The sequence below is a fragment of the Brienomyrus brachyistius genome, chromosome 2 (genome assembly GCF_023856365.1).
Source record: "Brienomyrus brachyistius isolate T26 chromosome 2, BBRACH_0.4, whole genome shotgun sequence".
Lineage (NCBI taxonomy): Eukaryota > Metazoa > Chordata > Actinopteri > Osteoglossiformes > Mormyridae > Brienomyrus > Brienomyrus brachyistius.
In genome coordinates, this window is record NC_064534.1 from 28,048,564 (window position 1) to 28,072,807 (window position 24,244).

At 40.3% G+C, this 24,244-nt stretch overlaps 1 protein-coding gene across 1 annotated transcript; it reads right to left on the minus strand.

Annotated features, from left to right (window-relative positions):
* Window positions 1-1,555: 1,555 nt before the first annotated feature.
* On the minus strand, window positions 1,556-23,806 carry plcxd3 (phosphatidylinositol-specific phospholipase C, X domain containing 3). Its single transcript, XM_049001368.1, has 3 exons — window positions 23,649-23,806; window positions 9,621-10,329; window positions 1,556-5,528 (listed from the first exon to the last, which is right to left on the minus strand). The coding sequence occupies exons 1-3, from the start codon at window positions 23,749-23,751 to the stop codon at window positions 5,372-5,374; spliced, it is 969 nt and encodes a 322-aa protein (XP_048857325.1). The 5' UTR covers window positions 23,752-23,806; the 3' UTR covers window positions 1,556-5,371.
* Between the last annotated feature and the right edge of the window lie 438 nt (window positions 23,807-24,244).

The following is a 24,244-nucleotide window of genomic DNA, read 5'->3' on the forward strand; positions in this document are numbered from 1 at the left end:
ACATCTCAACACACGACGTTTCGAGTTTATGACGCTCACTCCCATAAAAACTTTTAAAAATCGAGACGTGAATGTTTCGGTATACACCATTAGTGTCGTACTTACGCACTACGTGGGCGGACTAGTTTGGTTGCCTGCAGCGGAAGAATACGCAGTAATGCGACATATGAATGAGCAAAGCCGTCACGATGGAAGTGAAATTAGACACTGTAAAGTGATCAGAAAAAGGGCGCATTTCAACTTAACCCAAAAGTTCGGTTATGTCACTCTCATAGGAACGGAACTGTGTCATAACCCGAGGACCCCCTGTACTGTACAAATACATTACGTTCTTTGTGGGGCTATTATATGTGCTTGTAACTGGATTCCAGGTGAAATGTTGCATGTAAACTAGAGTGCTATTAGAATCCTTTTAATCAGGGGACCCCTACAGCGTGCCAGTCAAAGCGGTCTGTGGCAAGGAGGTTCAGAAAATGCGAATCGTCTCACAATCATTGGGTTAGACGACTGGCTTCTCTGCCATTGTAACACCACCTCCCTGGCAATACTACTGCAGCTCAGGCTGGCAACATAAATAATGAAACAGAGTGGCTCACAGCAAACACTACAGAGGTGTAGAGCTGTTTCCAACTGTCTCAAGTGGGAATGGGTGCCATTTATTGAAGGGGAAGCCTGTGAATTTTTACCCTGGTTGAAAAAAATGAGGAAAAAAAGGAAAATTCATTTAATTAATTATACACTGTATTTTGTTCATTATACTTAATGTTTTATGGTGTGAACCAAACCTGTGAAACAGTAAATGGCCCACTGAGCCCCTATTCAAAAGAATCACGTTCAGATGTAGCCAAGAGCAACAGTTAAGTAGCTGCCTAGAGTGTGATATTTTTTTTTAGGTTTTATACCCTTCAGTCCCTCTCATCCATTATTAAGTCAGTAAGGGGCACCTTAAGGTTCTGTGTTCATATATAAATCAATATAGAGAACAGAAGTAAAACTCCTTTTTTTTTTTCTTTCCCACGCGATAAATATCCATTTATGTGTGTTAGGAGAAAGGATAGCGGCCTCTGTTTTCCAAGCACTGCCGTGGCAACAGTTGGAGAACAAAGCAAGATGTTCTAGACTGTGCTGCTGGCTCCCGCAAATGCACAAACTAATAGGTGTCGCATATGAGACCGGATTTTCCAGCAGGGCACACAACAGGCAGACTGCTAGATCATAGCGTGCATCAAATAGAAAAAAATCGACATTTCATCGTACTAAAATGCATGTGCCCAGTCCTCAGGGGTTCTCACAGAAGGCATACATCATAGCCTCGACTAGACAGAAAAAGAAATCTGCGATCCTTTGCAGTCATTATTTGCAATTTTACCATTTCAGGTGTGCTTTGTTTCCCATGAGGCAGTGTGGCTGCAGCGTTGGGTCAACCATCTGGAGAAAACTAACCGGTGGCCTCTGAACAGCACCTCCTGGAAGGCTTGGTGACAAGTAAATAAGCAAGGTGAAATGAGAGCAGGTGATGACCCATTACAGTTATTGGGAGACTTTGTCACAGCTCTGATTGAAGCGTAAAACAAACAACAAACAAATTTATTTTTGTATAGCGCATTATCACAACATTACATCGTCTCAAAACGCTTTACAGCATCCCCACCCAAAGCCCCCAGTGAGTAAGCCATAGGAGACAGTGGCAAGAACAAGATCAAGACCCCCATAAAGACCCGTGGAAAAACAGCTGTCAACCACAGAGCATTTATTCAACATTTGACTTGTTAATTTGTGTGAGTGCACACACATACACACACACACACACACACACACACACACACATATATATATATATCTACAGTATGCGCGCACCAGTTACAATTTTTCAACATGTCAACATGTTTACAACTGTTTTACTGAGTTACTACACAAATATAAACCCAAAATTTGCTAAGCACTTCATTGACGACATCGGTCATAGAGGCAATAAATGTATTCCAGATGTAATGGAGCACTTACTGCACACTGCCTCCTCTGGAATACATTTTGTGAGAGGAGATTTACAGTACATGCTCATTTTCTAACTGAAAATGCATTCCTGTCTATAATGGTAAATGACAAAGTTCCAGGGTGAAATAATTTTTACAGTGTAACCTATAGCTGACAATACTCCCCCACAGCTTAACCAGCTGAGATTAACTAATAATTTTCTACATGTCCTTCTACACTTTAGTAATTACTCATTGCGTGTTAGTGGCTATGCCACGATATTGCAACAAAGTTTGAAATTTTTACATAGGTTCTTAAAATGTAAAAAGTACCAGTTGCTTTACAGAATACAATATTTTTGGTATTCACGTCATTAAAAAAAAAAACAAGGATGATGTTTAAGAAATGTTTTTAATATTAAATCATCTTCATCGTTTATCTTTACACAGTACACATACTCACATACACACACACTCACAAGAAACAACTGGGAAGACCACACTCCAAAGACACTAAACACAAACATATTTAATCGCATCATTTTGGTGCACATTAAGAGTTTTACATAAAACAGAACCGACAGAGAAAATTCTCTGAGTGCTGGCAGCCACAGTTACACAGAGCAAGCTTCATTCAAGCTTCCTTCAGATTTATGGGCAGCTTCTGTCAAAACAAACATTTTACAGACACAACTACAGTATATCTTACATTTTCTTATCATGAATTGATGTAATAATGAACTGTGAAATATAATCATAGCAGAAATAAATAAAAAAAAAATCTCAGATGATACACAATATTGCACACATTTACACACTGCACATATAAATGAAGAGAATCAGCTACACTAGCCTTAAAATGTCAGCGATAGTCAAGACATCATTAAGTCGTGGCTTTTATGTCCCTCCAGGCATTTTCTCAACATAAGCAGAAGTGGAAAAACATTCACACATAGTAACTGGTTCCAGTATCTATCTAACATAACAATACCATTGTCCTCAGCATGCTCAAGGTCCTTGATTTGTACTATCATCAGTCAGAATACAGTTTATTCAATCGGACAGTTTGTCTATGTCAATAAAGGTGATTCATTAATTTAACGATGTTTTTAATTTGTCAGAGATATTTCACTAGAGGAATTAACTTTGTCAGATTCCATCAGTGAAGTAATTAGTTCAGACAAAATGTTGCTAATAGAAGACTAGTTATTCAGGTTTAAATCATTCACAATTATTTTAGAATCAGGTTGAAAATAAGTAAGCAAAACATTAAAGTGCACAAAAAATAATTCACAGAAAACATGAATGATGCTACGTGATTGTGATGGTTGTAAGAACATGGACACTAAATGCAGTATTATAGCTTGGGGAACTAATTTGAATGTAACCAAAGCACCCTGAAGAAACAATGTGTAATTTCATGGAAGCCACAGAATATTTACTCTAGTGACAACAAAACTACATTTCTAATGTCACAATTACATTAATTTTTTTACTATTCATTTAACAAATTTAAGTATTTTAAGGTACTTTTGTTTGTACTGCATTGTATTTTTACTTCAAAGACTCGGTACATATTATGAAATGTTACAAATGGTAAAGAACGTCTATCAAGTAATATCTGCTACTTACAATCACACAGATTTAAGCAAACATCTTACGGTCATTTCAAAGATAATAAGACTGATTCTGTTCCTTTTCGATTGATTTCAAAGTTGTGACATTTAATACTTTAAACCAACGATCACACTGCAATGAGAAAAAGTTAAGTGTACCCTATATACTAGGAAGCCTAAAGCAGTTTGGCGTTCTCCCAGAGAAAGGAAGCTACATCCCAAGAAAGTATCTCACTGTTCAGATATCTTGTAATGGGTGGTGTTTTGTTCCAGACCAATCTTGAGCATGATACTATATAGTCTACAAGATTCAATCAAGCTTAGCTTTCAACAGTTGGCAATTAATTCTGACCTATTAATCCTAAAATGCCCTATTAATAAAATATTTTATTTTTCTTGGAAGATATTTGCAAATGGTGATGGGTTAATTTCATAAGTTCATACATGCATTGCTTGTAATTTTTTGCAATAATTAAATAAGTACAAAATATATTTAGCATACAAATGTTATCAGAAAATTAAACCATCTTCAAAGAATTTCACACTTAAAGTACAAAAAATTTAAATCAAAAAAGATATCTGAATTCTAAAAATGTAAAAATACTAATACATATACCTGGACTATATAATTTTTTTAAAGATCAATACTTGTGTTTTTTTTTTCGGAAGATTGATTATGTAACTTAGATATTTCAAATTAGTTTTTTTTCTAGTGTCTGCTTTAAGTGACACTTGAGTGCTCCAGGAAAATCCCCACTGTGATTTTTAAAGATTTCTGAGATTAGCCATTAAAGCATCAGATCTAATGTTACAGATAATTACTTGAGACCTCAGCTCTCCACCCCTGCTTAATAATCTAAGTTTTCAATATGCAGTTTCCCAAACACTTGAGCTGGTATCGAACATATCCAACAAAAACATAAAAGCAAACACTTAAGGCATTCTTAAAGACACTCCAGCCGCTATGGTACTGGCTGCAGTAAATTTAATTCACCCGCTAACATTTGTCGCTGATATTAATTCCCTCTGTATATTTTGAGGCTATACCAAAGGGGCTACATAGAGGAAACCTGGCCTAATTGGTGGTTTGAGATTGTCATCAATACAATGTAGCATCTTCTATTGATGAGTTCAGTGAATATAAAGGTAGGGGACATGAGAATCATTGTCATATGTTAAAGAAGTATCAGATTTTATTTAAAAATCATTACCCTCATGCAGGATAACGATTACAGCAGCAGTATTAGCTATGAGATGTTCCTCTGGGTTACCTCTAAAAATGCTAATTACACAGCTTTTTTCATTCATTTTACATGTGATAGTTCTCACGCAACAACATCAATATCGTAGCCTCAATCATTATGATACAAATGCATTTTTCATGACCATTTCATAACACTTTAACAACTTCAGCATTTTTGCGCCATAACGATATTATTCACGATGTTTGAATTGCAGGGAGACGGTAACCTTCACTGAAATACCTGCCGGACTAGCATATTGTACACTTGATTTATCTTGCTTCAGCGAGCAGTAACACTGAAAAGAAGACGATGCAAAAGTACGACCAAAGGATTACCGGATGTCGCTGAGAAGAAGCACAAGCACAGTAACTTCTTTTGCCCTCTCCCCCAAAGATTACGAAACAACGCTATTCAACTCTGTTACAGCTCAAAAAAGGTAAATTAATAGTCGCATTAGACATGAGTCCACCCAGTCATATATGGGTAGCCCTAAATCTCCAGCTCCCCTTGTGAACGCACCAGTGGGACCAAACCCCGATCAGGTGGCACTATCGTCCTCCTCATCCAGCAGGTAGTTGAGGGCAATGACCGTGCTGATGAACTCTCCCAGCTCCACGAAGTCCGCCGTAATGATGTTTACACCGCCTTCACCAGGTCTCTGAGAGTGGACCCATTGCATCATGCTCGGCAGAGCCCTACCGGAGACAGTCATTAGTACTTCTGCTGCGAGTGAATTTCGGCACTTTTGTTTCATCGACACTTCAATGGGATCAAGTAACGGAAGAGCTAAATATCCAACAGTCATTTTGCAAGAGACTATGTAACAGTTACTTTACTTCAATCACCTCATATTGTTGCTTCCCAAAGACTTTTACTAGCTTTTCTGATCATAGTGTTTTTTAAAAGCAGGTTAATACATTGCATGAAAGAAACAGAGAAAAGAGACTGAGATTATAATTTTGAAAAGGCTACAATTGTTCTATATGTCTGTGAAAAATGTAACAGTTCAATATGCTAAATATGTATTGTTTGGTATTTCAAATCCAGACCACACACACACAGCATTTAAGCAAAGTTAATGACTGTGTAGCGCAGGGTCTGATTGTGTGGCTGTGTAGCGCAGGGTCTGATTCTGTGGCTGTGTTGCTTCACATATCCAAACCTGAGGGTTAAGCCCTGCCTTCCCTGTGCATGTCTGCAGGTTTTGTATTTCCCCCATGCTGCTAAAGTTTCTACTGGGTCTAGTTTCCTCCCACAGTCAAAAATAAATCGGTGTTTATAACCTGCCCACGGTGTGTGAGTGCGTGTCTGCACGTCTGGGATATGCTGCAGGCCCACGGCGACCCCATACAGAATAAGTTCTTATGGAAGTTTGATGTAGAGCACTTGGTTTAAGATATCAGGCCTACACCATGTTATAAGTACCACTGTGGTTTGGGAACTGTAGACAGTTTCTGTTGAGAGTTAGTCCCTGCCATGTTGTTATCTTGGAGGGCACCGCCTTCTGAGTGGGCATTCGCCCCCTGTAGGGCGAGCATGATGACTCATGGGCAGCACAAAGACTCACTCGGTAATACTGCAGACATCACTCAGACGCAGTTCCACAGCTAACTGGATATAGAGGAAACTGCCAGGTCGTGTCAGTGAACGGTGCTCGGCAGCAGAAACAACTTCTCCTGTAGCTCCCCACATCTTCCACTCACCTTTCCCCTCAGACGTAGGTTTAAAAATAAAGTGATTTAAAATATGAATTGCAGAACTGCCATAAATGAAGGGATTCTTCAGACTTAATTAAATAAGAAACTGTATGTATAAATAAATGTTGTGTAACGCGGAAATTAATAAATGATGATGACAGGAAATTGGAGCATAAATAAATCGGTTAAGAAGATAGTTTATTTCTTCAAATTATTTAATTGCTGAGTTATTTCTTATTGGTTACATAAATAAATTATATTTATTTGTTTCAATGCAGTATGGGACATGAAATAAGCCTGAAATAAGGGCTCTAGTGAATACTGATTTTTGATTGGTAGATCATCTTCACTCATTTGCTCCTGTTTAATGTAACATGGCCACACTGGATGTACAGCAGTTCCTCAGTACCTGCGGTTTCAGTAACCAGGGATTTAGTTATCTGAGGTTTACCGCGGTACAAAATAAAAACTGTAAAAATGTAGAAACTCCATGTTTTCTTTGTTCCTTCACCCTTTGAGGACTATAAAAAGCATGATGTTCTTGGCTCTGTCATCTCTTTTGAAATAGTCTAAAACGTCAGAATCCCTTTCGTTCGAGAAAGATAGTACAGCTGTATAGTACTGAATAAACATGTACAATGTACTTTATCATTACCGCATTTAATGTTGGTCATCTCTTACTGTGCGTAATTTATCAATTACCATATGCGAGCAGTGATGGTGAGTAGCTAACTACAATTAGCAACGCTACTAACTACTTTTTCAGTATCTTATTAGTAGCGCAGTTACTTTTAAAACACTAGTTTTTCCAGTAATTGTTTTTGCAAGAGCGATGTAGCGTGGCAAACAATGTTTTTTCTTTGAATATTCTGGGGATGCATGTTAGAGGGTTGAAAAAAACTTTCCAGACACTGGGGATAAAACTAATTTGAAAAACTAATTTGCTTTAAGAGCATCCTACAACAAAAAACCACTACCGGATGAAATAGCTGTGATGTAGTTAGCTACTTTTTCTCTGTAGCTTATAGTGTAGCTAACTACTATATTAAAACAATAGCTTTCTTGTAGCTTAGCTTAATTATAAGTAGGTATAGCTTGAAAAGCTACTGTTTAAAAGTACTATACTTAACACTATACTTAAGTACATGAAAATCATTTATGCATAGGGTTCGCGAATGGTTCGCTGTTATCTGCTCAGATAGCAAACTGGAAGGTTGTCGCTAGAAACTGCAATGGCAGCAGCTCTCAGTGTTGCCAACTATTTTCAATGGAAAGTAGCTAAAGTCTGCTCGAAAAGACGCCAAATGTCACTAGATGACGTCACGCGTATATTTGCATATTCATGACATAATTACGTCGTATTTGCAATCTGCGTGTTTTCCCTAATCCTTCCTCACGTGTCCAATATAAAAATTACGTTACATATTTTCTGTCAGAGACAACGGAACTTATTAACCAGCAATTACATCCTCTGCAATGAAATAAGAAGAAAAAATAAATAAATAACAAAAAATAAGAAGAAACGGTCAAATTAAATGTTTTATTTCAAGCAAAGGAGAAGCAGGTAAGTGATTGGTCCGTGGCAACACCGTTTGCACATGCGCAGCTCATTCACATCTATGTCAGCTGCCGTGCGGTGACGGGAATATGCTGCTCCTTTCAGCCGGAGCGAGCGCTCACTGATCAGAGCAGACACAGGGAGATGAGTAACTGTGCCGGGAAAGCAAGACCTCGCGCTTACAGGACAGTACTGGCGACAAGTTGCTAAGGTTTGTCCAAAAGTCGCCAGATTTGTCGCTAGGCGCTTTTTTGAAAAGAAAGTCGTCAAGGGGGTCTGAAAAGTCGCTAAATCTAGTTGGCAACTACTGCCAGCTCTTAGTACAGGGTTGCCAACTCTCATACATCTGGCGTGACTCACGCTTTCAGACTTTCACGCTCATGCACGAATCTTACGGCAGATCTGTATTATTCCATTATAAACCTAAAATTAGCTACATCTAATACGTCGGAGTGATTTGCAAACTCTACACGCTATTTACAAGGTAATCAAACTGTTTGTGCACTCTGGAATTGAAAATCGCACTCTAGCCCGCTCCAGACCACAGTTGGCAACTCTGTGAGTATTACATTGACGAAAAGTTTTTTGCAAACTTCAAGAAATTTCTGCAACGGAGCAGGCTACAAACAAGATGATCTGATTGCGATGTAGCTACCCTTGGGATACGGTTCCCATAAGCATAGCTGCGAAATGCATGGGTCCAACTATGTAAGGCGCTAGTGGGAGGTTATAGAATATATAGTATTTTCTTGCGCTGACATCCACCTGTGGTTCATCTACGGCTCGTTGCTTGATTGCTCCAAACTGCAACCACTAGAGGCAGGTCTCTTGGAAGCACTCAACCAATCACTGAGTCCTCTGTATCTAGATTAGCAAAGTGAGCATTGAGAGGCTTATTTCGTGCCATGTGCTGAACTGCTGAAATAAACAAACGGTCACATTTCTGCTCACATTTCATGTCATTATCATTGACTTATTGCCACATTACACAGTATATTTATTTATTTGATAATGTCCGAACAACATCTCCATATAAATGATATTCAACTGTCAATTAACAAAGCACGGAAAAACACAAAATTTATGCTATTCTTTTAAAACAAAAAATATTCCCTCGTAAACTGAAACTAGAAGAGCCTGCAAGCAGAAAGACTGGCATGTGCACTTACTCAACACTTTAAAAGGATCTAAAATAAGATAAACGAATACACCAGTCAACAAAAATTCCCTGGAATTAAAACTTAGAACTTGAAAATCTAAAACGGTTCCAGCGGCTCTGATTCAGAATGTCAGATCAACCCCCAAACGACGTCCCATTTCCTTTATAACAAGAAATAAATGAAATAACACACAGGCACTAATGTGCAGTTTCCGACCCCTTATAGTAGTGAAACCTTGCTGAGTTTCATTACCACTTAAACACTGCTCTTTATCTAGGCAGTATATAGCATTTAATCCTTAGCCGTTTGCTAGGTTTTCTGTATTTCCTGTTAGAGGGGGAGCATGGGGTTTGATCTCAGAAACCATCTCACCTCTCAGTGATGGTCTCCCGCAGGCCGCTGGCCACACCCTTCATGACCGTGCTGGCCTTGGGGGTGAGGACAACCTGGGAGACAAAGAAGGTGCCTTTGCGTCTCCGGTCAGCGACAGAAGTTTGCAGGAACTGAATTAGCTTTTCTGGGTCGGTGGTGTTGGCCCAGGGGGCAGGCATCATCTGGCCAGGCCACAGAAAGGGAACCTCCAGTGCTACAGGGTTATGGTAGAAGACCAACACCTGCAGCTCCTTCTCCCACAAGTAGCGAAGCGTCACCTCCTGAGCAAAGATGGCGGGACAAAGCTTGTCCCCAAAGACCTCGCGGAGCATCCGTACCAGTTTCTCGTGATGGAGGTTCTGCACACCATAAAAGTGGTTAAAGTCAAGGAAGACCACCTCGCGGGCATGAGACGCCAGGAAGGTGTTGATCTGCTCCAGCCCTTCCTTCACCTTGGCGCTGAATAGCCCATGAGCAAAGTAAAGTTCATTGTCAGGGTCACGTGGTTTGGTGGAGATGCGTAGGTCAAAGAATCGGATGCCAGCTTCTAGCTGGCTGGTAAAATTCATGGTCTGGGTGGCCAGCCACTTCCGCATCAGCTTCTTGGCCACTGTCCCAAACACAGAGACAAAGTTCTGCACGGTTTCTGGTTGCTCTGGGCCAACTGGGGAGGCTTCGTCAATGTAGAAGCTGAAAGAGTCATGGGAGCCTGAAGAAAATAAATCACATCAGCTGACAGCCAAAGACAGAAGACATTAACCGATCGAAATGCAAGGAATACCAACACCACACACAGAACAACTAATTAATCAATATGTACAGATCCTTAATTATTAACAGTAGAATAAAATCCCTCTCAATGGAGTCCAGGGGCCACCTCTTGTTTAATGTATCCTGAAGCGTCCTTTGCCTGCAGTTCATTTATATTAGATTTTATGTTTCACTATATTTTTGCACAAGAAACATTACACGTTATCAGCACTGAGGTTTCTGGGTTTCAAGTATCAAAGCTTTCAGATTTGGCAGATGAGAGTCCTTACATAGGTCTTCTGTTGCTGACAACGTATCAGCTGCAAATAGAAACCTGAGATTTCTTTTATGATCTGCAAATATACAATATATCTAAGATTGTCCAGATGCTTCATTTGCTGTTTTTCTCCCTGCCCTGTTAGCTGAGATGGTCCAGGAAAATAGGAATCCCTACAGAACCAAATCTTTACTTTGGCAGCAGAGTTATTGGGTGATTTATTGAGATGTAAGTTAAGTAACTACAGTTTTTATGTTAAAACCAAAGATTTGTCCAGCCATTTTCCAATTTTTCATCCAGTACAGATCTAGGGGGTCTTGTGTCTTCCTACATCATCTATCTATCATAAGGTACATGCAGACGGTTAGCTAAACCGAATGTCCTTCACTGTGGGAATACAGCAGAGACAGCATGCCATCCAGTCTCTGTTTTTTAAAGTTACAGTACCCGTCAAAAGTTTGGACACGCCAAGCCACCTACAAAGGAGTGTGATAGTGTCAAATCACATGACCAGGCCATCCATCCATTTTCCAAACTGCTTATCCTACTGCGTCACGGGGGGTTCGGAGCCTATCCCGGAAGCAATGGGCACGAGGCAGGGAACAGCACTGGATTGGGGGCCAGCCCATCGCAGAGTACACTAACACACCATTCACTCACGCATGCACACCTATGGGCAATTTAGCAACTCCAATTAGCCTCAGCATGTTTTTGGACTGTGGGGGGAAACCGGAGTACCCGGAGGAAACCCCACGACGACATGCGGAGAACATGCAAACTCCACACACATGTGACCCAGGCGGAGACTCGAACACGGGTCGCAGAGGTGTGAGGCAACAGTGCTAACCACTGCACCACCATGCCGCCCCCATGTCAGGCCACCTGACCTAAATATAGCAGAAATGATTTGACCAGAGAGTGAAGGAAAAGCGAACAATGAGGGCTCAGCCTATATGTGGGACCTCCTTCAGAATGGCTGGTAAAGCATCACAGGAGGCCGCCTCATGAAACTGGCGTAGAGGATACAGTAGGGTCAGCCAGTCCCTGGAGCAATTGGGGTTAAGGGCCTTGCTCAGTGGCCCAATGGTGGGATCACTCAGTCTACCACGGGATTTGAACCAGCAACCATCTAAGTCCCAACCCACAGAACTGTTCTCCCCCAAAAAACAATTTTTTACAAGTGAGTAGGTCATCCATCCATCTTCCAAACTGCTTATCCTACTGGGTCGCAGGGGGTCCAGAGCCTATCCCGGAAGCAATGGGCATGAGGCAATGGGTGGAGGCGGCCCATTGCAGGGCATATTCACACACCATTCACTCTCACATGTACTCCTACGGGCAATTTAGCAAGTCCAATTAGCCTCAGCATGTCTTTGGACTGTGGGGAAAAACCGGAGTACCCGGAGGAAACCCCACGACGACATGGGGAGAACATGCAAACTCCACACACATGTGACCCAGGCGGAGACTCGAACCCGGGTCCCAGAGGTGCGAGGCAACAGTGCTAACCACTGCACCACCATGTCCCCCCGCAATAAAAAATAAACAAGAATTTCTTTTGTTCTCCAAAAAGTTACTGAAACCTTGTTGGATGGCTAGATGAACACCATTTTGGTTCCCAAACCTCTCTTCAGGGGCACCACAGCCATTGTATGTTTTGGTTCAATTTCACCACCAGCACAATCAATCAGTTAGTTAGCTACCACAAGGAGGTATTCGTTAGCCAAACAAGGTGGGGCACTGGTCAAGTACAAAAACAAGTGGGTGTATTGGATGGTTGCTGGAAATACTGGGACACCTTTAGGAGAGGATTTGAAATGGCTAAGCAGACACTCTTGGCCAGAGAAAATATTACGGTGTTACACCAACATGAAGATAATTTGAAACGTCACTTTCTATAGCTACACAAGACCTTTATAAGTGCTGTACATTTCATCTGAAATTACAATGCAGGGTAAGAGCCCATGTGGGTTTGGCCTGAAGCTTCTTAGCACTGGCTGAGACCATGTGATCCTCCAAAATGCATTACAGTGTCAAGCCCGAGCAGTGACCCATCCCAGGATGCTCTTCCTCGGCACTCGCCCAGACCTTACAATGAGAGGAAGCTCAATGAGAGGAAGCTGCAGAATGTTATTCAGTTGGTTTGGAAACTGAATGATTTGCCCAAATTCACACCGAGAAAAGGTATTTCTTTATGGAATAAAAGATTCCCGACGATCTGAACTGGATCAGCAGTTATTGAAACTGGATGACAGGATGTTTGATAATTTGTGTATATGGACAAATCATATGCTATTACGAATGTTCCCATTTCAAATGGCCTTCAAACGGAGTCTTTGTAGTTAATTCAAATATCTATGACCCAGTGGTCACTGGAGTCTTTGTAGTTAAACTATCTGTGCTTCCAGACAAAGAAATGTGATCCTATATCCTTCAAAGTGCTCACGGGCTGTATGCTTTTCCTCAAATTACTTGCCTTAGACCATTCTGTGGTCCAAAGCATTCTGGGGAAAAAAGCAGAAATAGATCAACTTTTTATGCACCGAACCGACTAATGTGGGAGACAATATTCAAATAAGCTGGAGCCATTTTAAAACAACAGAACGCACAGCTGGTCAGGATAGCAGTACTGAAAGGTCAGAACTGTCTTATTCTAAAGAGCCAGTCTAATGTGTGTCTGATATAAAATAATTTAAATGCATAACATCCATTTCAGGAACTTTTGTATAGATTTACAGTACATGTCTTCGGTAGGAGTTGAGGGTTGGGGGTTGGAGCGTCATCGGCTGGACGCCTAAGCTAAATTTGTTGGACTTGCACACTTTTGGACTTGCGAACCCGCCCTCAGAACAGATCTGGTTTGTGTCATGGGGACTCACTGTACTGCATCACACAGCACACTGCTGTATACAATGCCAATTGTATATTTTAAATTGTCTTCTTTGTTAAGTGTAACTTAAGGCTGAGCGATGTATTGAGTTCTTAAGATGCATCGATATATTTTCATATGATGCTTTAAAATTATACTCGCAGAGCCACCAGGCGCCTACTTCTCCTCTCTCTGTCTCTCTCGCACAACTTCACCCTGCCCCCCCCCAACAGAACTCGCCTGTCCCCCTCACTCACGAGTCCTCCATGCAGAAACAACATGGACACAGATAGACAGGAGGCAAGCTAGCAAAGAGGAGCTGGTTGGTAAAATAATATATGCCAGTAGCTTATTTTTGAGCCATTTTGTCATTTACATGTACAGTTGTCTGTTAATAAAATTGCCCGTGTGACATTAGAGACATTTCGCTCTGACTTGGAATTGTGTGTTTGTTATTACTTTATGACAAAAATATTGAGATATATATCATATATCGTTGTTCAGCTACAAATATCGAGACATGATTTTGATCACTCAGCCCAATTGTAACTCACAGCTCTATCAGCATGTAGAATGCATGACACCCTATTACAGGTTTACAGTATCCAGTAAAATATGTCAGTTATGTAAAAAAATATGCGACATACAATGGGAACAATGTTCATTACTGTGTAGCATATTTACCCAGCTGGACAATTATGTAATTTTCTGATACACCGTCTAATGATGCTTCCGTAGGTGCTCTGTGATAACCATATATCAGTTTGTGTTAACATTCCATCCATCCATCATCCATCCATATGCCTATTCTTGTCAGTGTAACACAGAAAGGGCCAAAAGTGGTACAAAGAGAAAGCTTAAAATAACAGCATTGGATATAATCAGATAATTGGGAACGGAATATACATTTAGAGATTTACTTTCTGCTCCTAGTATCTACTGTTAATTCAGAGGTCATTAGTGCCGGATGTCTTCAGATATTCTATGGAAACAGATGTTTATAAAATAATCACAATGTGTCAGATAAGATAACTGCAATTACTCTGGTGGAGAAGGTCTGCAGTAAATAACAAATTACACAAATTTTCCTATTTTTAAATTACAATAGATACTTTAGGCAATTATGAAATCGTCAAGTTATCCTTCCTTTATCTCTTTAACTGATCAAGTAATTACCGAATTGATGTGGAAGAAACAGATAATTAAATTTATGCCGGAGCAGGGAAAACTGGGATTCAATACTGCTCTGCAGCATCATTTCTGAAGCTTGTGTGCGAATTAAAATACTCTTTTGTAAATGTAGCAGTCTGCTTTATTTTATTTTGTACTGCATCTATCACAATTTACACATTAATTCCCTCTGAGGAGAAGCCTGTATTACTCCTGTCCGTAAATGTACTTGAGATTTTAACATGGTTGTATATTTTCACAAAAATTATATCAATAAAAAATGGTAACCAACAGTGTTCCCAACCTTTGTGAACGTGGTGTATATTAAAAAGGAAGAATGAATGGAATTTGGCATAGCTAACAGTTACTATCAAGGCAACAGACCATTCCCTTGAGAATTAAATTCAGGAATAAGACATGAAATATTTGTTTCTCACTGTTAATATCCATCCACCCATCCATCTATTCATCTTCCAACTTGTCAGGGTTGAGGGGCTGTTAATATCCATCCATCCATTTTCCAAACCGCTTATCCTACTGGGTCGTGGTGGGTCTGGAGCCTATCCCAGAAGCAATGGGCACGAGGCAAGGAACAACCCTGGATGGGGGGGCCAACCCATCGCAGGGCACATTCACACACCATTCACTCACACACACACACACACACACACCTATGGGCAATTTAGCAAGTCCAATTAGCCTCAGCATGTTTTTGGACTGTGGGGGGAAACCGGAGTACCCAGAGGAAACCCCACAACGACATGGGGAGAACATGCAAACTCCACACACATGTGACCCAGGCGGAGACTCGAACCCGGGTCCCAGAGGTGTATGGCAACAGTGCTAACCACTGCACCACCATGCCGCCCCATCTGTTAATATCTTTTACATTTAGTTTTATTTAGTTTACACTTATTTGTCTTAGTTTCATAGCCTACTTTAACTTCTTTGCCCCACCCATTAAATATGACGCACATCTTGTAATTATCACAGACTGCAGAGCATCAAAGAAATATACATGAGGAGTCTTTTCTGCTGACATTTAGTTTAACAGGCTGAGACGTTTAAATTAAAAACCGTTTTACGTTAAGAAATGTCTGCATTTTAAATGAAGTTGCCAGGCGAATTTGTAATTACGCGCATCCGTGTTGCAATGAATTTGCACCGAAACAATGACTGAAGAAGAATCCTGTGTGAATTCACTTATCTGTGGCGGGCAGTAGGACCTGGCAAAGGGGGCGGGGGGGGGCTGCTATCCATGGCAGGCAGCCGTGAGTTACTTATTCACTGGCTGCACAGGTTGGGTTCTGCAGGTCAAAATGTTAATAAATGATCCTATGAGGCGCCTCCAGGCTAAAAGCTGAAAACATTAAAACTCCACAGTCAACAGCCACGAAAAGCAACACGAAACCAAGCACGTTGTTCTTTTCCAGGTCATTAATGCTCCATCTCCTAGTTGCAGCATGATTCTCAATAGTCTTTGCGATGCATTACTGTGAGCTCATGACGTTTCCTCCCGCATATCAAACTACAGCTTCCTTTCCACAAATGACCAAAAACTCCTATGACTAACAATTAATCATTAAACCGTGGAACCTTCATAGTGTTTAAAATGGAGACAATCAGTTGGTCTTAATAGGTTTAATAATACCAACCAACAGGTGCCATATATATTTTAATATTCAATCTTCTCTCAGTCCGTCTTACAACTTCTTATCTTCTTATATTTTTCTAAGACAGTATGACTTAGTAGGTAGGAAATTCAGACTGGAGGATTCAGATTTAGGGACAGCAACGTAGCAACCTACGGAAATTCAATTATGCAACACAGAGAATTGGCCTTTACAGTATATTATGAAGTACGATGACCTTACTTCCCGTTTATGTCGTGTCTGTAGATGATATCAATTACCAGAAACTCTCAGTTCCTACGGCATTGTAATATTGACAGTTGTTCTCGGTCAATCTGCATTTAACATCTTGAAAGCAACATCAATTCCTCCCATCAATTTCCATAGCAACAGGCATTTGAACTGGCAGCCACCTGACAACCCAGGGACCAGGGAAGTAAACTGAAAAACATATGAGACATTCAGAGTAATATTTAATTTTTGCTGCATTTTTCCAAACCTGAGATTCCCTTCTGAGCCCCAGATTCCTGTCTCACAAAGAGCATAGACCCGCTCAAGACTCCTCCACTGCCACTAAATGTGGATTCCAGTGAGAGTTCGAGAGATATCAGTCTGTTAAAGGTGTTCACCTAACATTTAAGTATTAATTCTGAATTTGTTAGGATACAACAAATTATCCCCTTTGGGCCTCAAATCATCTGAGGAATGGATTGTCCCAGTGCATACATGGTGATTTTTCTTCACCCCAAGAAAATCTGCTTGCAGCGTTTGAATAATGCGCAGGAAATGCAGTAAATGCAGGAGGCTGTACCTTTAATCACCTAAATAAAAGAGAAATAATAACTGGGGATAGCAATAATTATCCATAAAAAAATCCCAACATGTGGCAGAATTTCAAAATAAATTTCAGAATGAAAAATGTTATCAAATCCTCTTAATGTATTGTATCCATTCTTTAATAAATTAAAGATAAAGTTGTCCTCCGAAGTGGGGGCTGGTGGTTGGGCCCATGAAAATTAATTAACTAATTGATCGATTTATTGATCGATTGATTAATGAATTAAGAGAAAAAAAAATCCACCAAATTCAAAGAAAGTGTGCTGATTTCATTTCTAACTCACTAAATACCTCTGGCATTCAGATGAAGCTATCAATGGGCAGCTGTATAAATCAGGTGGATTTAATGGCCTTAGAGTTTTTACAGTTGATTTTTCTTGCTTGGCAAATGCAGAGCTATTAACCTTTTAAAACATCCTGACAACTTTTCGGTGCCCGTTTGTCCTTTGAATAAGCCAGCAGCACTTAATTCCCCATGCTGCAATCATGTAATTTAACAATACGATCACAGTCCACGACAGTGACCTAGTTACATAGAAAATCAGTCAGTAATCTGCTGTCTGTGACAGAGACAAAATTATATATTACAGCATTAACTACACTGTTTAATCAGTCGTTTCTCCAAGTTCAAATCTTCTGTAAGAACATTGATTTTTTTTTGTAACACCCCTTGAGATAAAGCAAGACGTCATTTACTGTTCTAATTATTTTAATAACACAATTTTAATTCCTAATCTTTTATTTCTAATAGAAAAGATTATTTCATTCATCTCTTCAGTATGACTCATCAAGCCATTAATCTTGCTGAGCAAATATTAACAGAGGCTAAATCTGTAGTTTATGAAATTTTGAAATTATGCAATATTAAGGCTTGGCCAGGACACATGTCACTGTGGCTGACTGCCACAAGTCCAGCAAAGCTAGAGTTATTTTACTTGGAAGGGAAATGAAATGTTGTTGATGTGATGCCCAGCCCATGGTGATGAGGTTGGGGAAACTGACCAGTGATACTATACCTGGGCCCCATCCTGTCCAATAAACTGAGAATTTTATATCTGAAGTTCTTTGGATGACCTTGTTGTGACATTAACTCTCTGGTTAATTCTTGGTCTTGATCGGTCTTGGTTAGTTCATTAGTTCTGTATGGATGTTTTTTTTTATCTTTTTTTTTTCAAAATGATGCCTGCTTTTATACTCTATCTGTCATTATGTCCGTTTTTACAGTGAAATTCAAGAATAACACGGTAAAGACTGCTGACATATTACTGAATGAGCACTGGAGGCTGTGATTTGGGCCAAAGGCAGAAACAGACGCATGAACCACCTGTTAGGGGCTTTCATGAAGTTCCTTGATGACACCATTGACCCGTAGCCTTTTAGCTCTCACACAGATCCACACCCCCAAAGCACTAATGCACCTTCACCCCCGCGGTCCTCATCTGAGCATCTGCGTGGACACAGCTGTTCGGCAGACGGCAAACAATTAGATAACCCGAGAGTGGGGGGGGAGGGGGGGGTGTCGCAAAACCTTGTCTCATTTGTTTTTCACTGTCACCTGCAGCACATAACACAGTCATCAGGCAGGAATCAGGGGAAGGGGGGGGGCATTCAGGACAGGGAGATGACCGCATGAGATCAGTGCGGAGTTTTGTGACTGAAGGTACGAATCGGTAGGGGGCTCCTGTAGTCGCCGCCAGCCTCCTCGGACCTGTGTGACTCGCGGGCAGAGGGAAGGTGGGCAGGTCGTGCCAGTGGTGTCCTGCCCACTGTGCCTTGGCAGCACTTGGGCTAATAACACTCCTAAGCCACCCCCGAACACCCCTCTCACCAGCTGCAGCAATTAGCTGCTGATTTCTTGAGGAAATTACAGCATATGTTTCATGTTGGGAAGTGCAGCAGGGCCAGAGCTGTACATCAGAAACTCTTAGATTTTTGGCTTATTCATTGTGCATTTCCATCATTTTTGGTGCTTTAGCCCTAAGCTAACATAACATGCCATTAAATCTTTAAATATTACACTAACGGATTATTTGAATAAGCATAATATTTTTAAAAACCACAGTAAAAAAATAAATTTTATATATATATATATATATATATATATATATATATATATATATAGAGAGAGAGAGAGAGAGAGAGAGAGTGAGTGAGAGAGAGAGAGAGAAATATTTTACTTGGAAGGGAAATGAAATGTTGTTGATGTGATGCCCAGCCCATGGTGATGAGGTTGGGGAAACTGACCAATGATACTATACCTGGACCCCATCCTGTCCAATAAACTGAGAATTTTATATCTGAAGTTCTTTGGATGACCTTGTTGTGACATTAACTCTCTGGTTAATTCTTGGTCTTGATCGGTCTTGGTTAGTTCATTAGTCCTGTATGGATGTTTTTTTTAATCTTTTTTTTTTTCAAAATGATGCCTGCTTTTATACTCTGTCATTATGTCCGTTTTTACAGTGAAATTCAAGAATAACACGGTAAAGACTGCTGACATATGAAAAAAAAATTTAATTTTATATATATATAATATTACCACAGTATTGTATTCATAAATATTCCAGTTCCTGAATTCAGTTTTTGATAAAAGCAGGTATGTCCTTATTCTTGTATTTTTTGGAGACCAAAATATCTGGCTACCAAATATCTCATTTTCTCATGGGCGATTTGCTCAGGCTCTCACATTTCATTGGTTCTCAATAGGATTAATTTTAGGACTTAAAATACTTTTCTTAAGCCTCTCAAGTGTAACTTTAGCCTTGTGCTGTGGGTCATTGTCTTTTTAAGAAAGAAATGACACCACTGTTTGATCCATCTGTCTTCTAACCACTTAAATTAACTTTTATACAAAGCAGGGCCTGGAGCAATTTGGGGTTAAGGGCCTTGCTCTAGTTAGAAATCTGTACAACAACCCTGGGATTTGAACCACTAACCTTTCAATCATAGTGTCCTAAACTGCTAAATCACACACCAGTTACACTGGGCAGGATTACAGGGATCATTGTGTTGTGCTGGAACAAAAATATATAGCTAGATATTTTGTTTATTACTTATGTATTCAATGTCTAACAATCCATCCATTTTCTAAAACCACTTGTCTTGTTTAGGGTCGTGGAGGGTCCAGAGCCTATGGGCACAAGGCATGGAAAAACCCAGGATGGGGCACCAACAAATCACAAGGCACACTCACACTTATGGGCAATTTGGTGACTCCAATTAACCTCAGTGGGTTTTTGGACTGTGGGGGGAAACTGGAGTACCTAGAGGAAACCCCACAATGACACAGGGCGAGAACATGCAAACTCCACACACATGGAGCCATGGCAGAGACTCGAATCCTGGTCCCAGGGGTGTGAGGCAACAGTGCTAACCACTGTGCCAACATGCCACCCCATAGCTAGTTTTACAAACAGTTAAATGTTATTTGCTTTTTGTTATACAGCAAATATGCTCATGAAGAAAACTGACTAAGAACTTATCAGTGTGTGTGGTAACCTTACCTGAAAACATGCAATACATCTACAAGCGTCATAAGCACTTCTTATTCTGCATTCCTCTAGTGATAATAAATGTAAAGTATACAGTACAGATTAAATGCATGCATTATTGTGCGGAGAATCAATGAGCTTGGCCGCTATGGTTTGAGTACCTTGCAACTAATTCCTGTTGCGACCTTGAACAAAATGGCTCAAAAAATTCTGCACAAGTTAATTTATATCTAGGCAACAAGGCTCAACAACTACCTATGAATTAGCACCCAGAGCCCCTTCACCATGATGACAAGCAGAAGTATCCTCATTAAACGTAAAAGTCTCATTTAACTAACACAATCTTCCTGCTTTGAAAGAATAATGAAAATCTTAATATACCCTTGTTTTTATAAGTGCGCCCTACAAAAAATACTTAAAAATTTTATTTCATAGTTTAAAAGCTTGCTTTACAATGTCAGTTATTAGAGAACTCATAGCACATCAACATGGATAAAAATAGTATTACACTTAGTAAAGTACAACTCATCCAATCTCATTACTCCCAAATATTCCCCTAATCTATTGCAATTAATTGTCAGTTTTTCATACATATCACTGCATATCTGTCAGCCTGGGGTTTTATCAAAAATCCTTGCAGTCCTCCTATTCTCAGGAGAACACAATTTTCATCATCAGTTTACAGATTTCAAGTGAACATTTCTTTTTGCCAGGACACTGATTACAGGTCATTCCAAGTTCCATAATGATTCCAGGAGGTTGCATTATGAACCAATGCAATAACGATAATAAACTGAAGTGCTGGGATACTGGAAACACAATGAAGTCAATATAAGATTAATCTGTATTCAGTGTTTACTTATTTATCATGCTAAAGTCAGAAAACTGTGAAATGCTTTCAGTTTTATCACCCTCCCATGTCTGACCTGTTCTTAGGAAATCTGCTTGCACCATTATAGACACTGCACACCACGCTCCTACAATTTGATGGAGTATGAAATGGCATTAACAAGGACATACTACAACAGTACAACCACGAAGCTGTACAGAATGTTAAAATGTTACAATGTAACATTTACATATGCACCACATATTATGTGTATACAAACGACTGGCCTCCTGTGATGACTTGAGGAAGCAAGCATTGTAGGAATTAAATAACAAGAACTGTGATAAGCAGATTGTTCATATTTTTCGTTTTTTCTACAATCATTTCATTTAACTTCATAAATTGCAAATATATAATTAGAAAAAGACTTAGCCTTCTGGAAAAAAACATGAGGTAGTTAGTATAGTTCCGATCTGCAGGGCATCGTTTTCTAAGCGCATGGGCGTAAATTATAATCAAAACCAAAACCAGCCAATACAACGCCCTGGACCCCCTTAAATGGGTGGAGACCTCAACCCCGCAAATGCTTTTACCCAAAGTTACGCCCTTGTATGAGAGATAAAAAAGAAAAGAAAGGGGAAAAAACCCAAAATCTGTTAGAAGTAGAATTTCTCTTGTGGAGGTTCTGGCAGCCTATCCTAGTTATTTATCAAAGGCCATTCCGACAGGGGGGCGTTTGCTTCACACTGTATTTTAGAAAATGTGACAGTTTCCTGACGTGCATACACAGTGATTTCCCAATTTCTTAGACGGTGCGCAAGATGATCTATTTGCAATCCATCATAAAATGCGTGTAATATTAAGGCTAGCGTTTGTGTGGGCGGTGTGAGCTCGAGGGGGAAGGCATCCATTGTAAATTACAAGGTTTTGTTAGGGGCGGGGGTAACGGTGGGGGTAACGGTGACTTCAAGAGTCATTAAAGGCTATCTCATTCTACGTTATTATATATTATATTATATTATATTATACATATTCATTTAAATTAATTTATTTACACAATATTTCCAATATGCTTTGGTAAAATATTATAAAATATTATACATATTTTTGTTCGTACAACTTCAGGAAACATGCCTCCGCTGAAAGCATCTTAATGAAATTTCGAAAACGCATTAACGACATAAACGGGCCCAGTATGCTGAAAATGCCCTACTGGTCTCAGCCCAGTGCAAGATAAGGATGCTTAATCACTTCCTCGTATGGTTAATCTGCTCACATGAATGCTGCAAGCCCAAATGCGCACTTTTTTCCTCTGCAGCACAGAGAGAATAGCTTCTGGTTTTATTCAACGAATACATAGTTTAATAGATACTGCCAATGCATTGTCCCATTCAGAGCTACCTCGTGGCACCGATGAGATTAAGTTTTAAAATCTTAAAAACCACGTGTGTCCGAATAAAGAGCTCGCAATGGCTGGTTGCTTTTTGCTCCATCAGAATCAACAAGTTCATAGATGGCAGGCTGGTGCACAATTTGCAAGCAGTTTATTAATCACTCCGTGGGGAGTGGGACATGCTGCCACTAATCACCCGCGGTAATCAAGGGCTGCTCCTCGCCAGGCCCTTAAAGTCATGGCATGTGCTGACCCAGGTTTAGAGAGGATACGACTACGCTCCTCCAACGGCAGGATACAACTGTGGCCAAACACACCGGCTGATCCAAGGCGGTGTCGAACCAATTATCATTCAACAATTAAATACCTGGCAGCTTCATACGGGCAGAACTGTGACTTACATGAAATCTATGGACGGATTTAAATTATTCACATTTCAAAAACTGAGAAACGAGACCACGTGGTACGTGCATTAGGTGAGATGTAAATATATGAAATTATCAGTAAACACAATGTTTTTCCGCTTTGTATTTGATTGCCAGGTTACTTTATATAGGGATCTTGAAAATGAAGAATAATAGTGGGCTAGTAACGGACAAGTATGCATAATAGCACCGTAGTTCTAAGAAACACGAGCAGAAACACTATGCAAACAGATACTTAAAAAGCTGATAATGTCATTTGAGTGTGGTTTCATTACTAATGGACGTGAAACAGGTTTCAGCATGAACTACTGTAGCTGAGGCGCTCCTGTCAGCGCAAGAATGAAAAAGACACTCACCGGGTATGGCCAGGTTGGTGAGAGGAATATTGTGCAGATTCCCCGGTAAACTTGCCATCCAGTCGGCGAAGCGGAGGTCGTGCTTTCCGTGAGACGAAGCCATCGCGCCGCTGTCCCGGTGCCTCCGTCGGTGTGGCGGCGCGGAGCCCTAGCTCCGCTCATACATGCAGCGAGAGAGTGAGTTCGCGGCGCGAGCGGGGCCACACCCCCACGGCGGCAGCGCGCGCACACACACTCTGCACATCTCTGTGAAACTGGGCTTTACACACATGTCATAGCGGGCTATGCAATGCACGGTGCTGCTATGTAATCTTAAAACATATAATCTTGGGGGTCACTATTGACACTTTTGACATGTCATATGATACTTGGCTAATGGTATTCCTCTGGGATTGAACGCATTTTCTCAAGTAGTTCTGGTGATCTGGGAGCAATCGGAGTATGTTTTATAACTGCTTTTTAAATAACTGTTCTTTTCAAGGTTATTGTAAGGACCTTTTATGCAGTACGTCTACGTCTTCGTACGCGCCTGGCTGTCATGCAAGGGCGCTGTCCACACTTAGAGTGCTGAACTTTGCTCATTCTCTCATGTGTGC

Excerpts from the sequence above, each read along its gene's own strand:
- plcxd3 (XM_049001368.1), bottom strand. The coding sequence starts at position 23,751 with ATGGCTTCGTCTCACGGAAAGCACGACCTCCGCTTCGCCGACTGGATG. Across the intron at positions 10,330-23,648 it reads CACCAACCTGGCCATACCCG|GCTCCCATGACTCTTTCAGC; the intron begins GTGAGTGTCTTT and ends TATTTTCTTCAG. Across the intron at positions 5,529-9,620 it reads CGGGAGACCATCACTGAGAG|GGCTCTGCCGAGCATGATGC; the intron begins GTGAGATGGTTT and ends TGTCTCCGGTAG.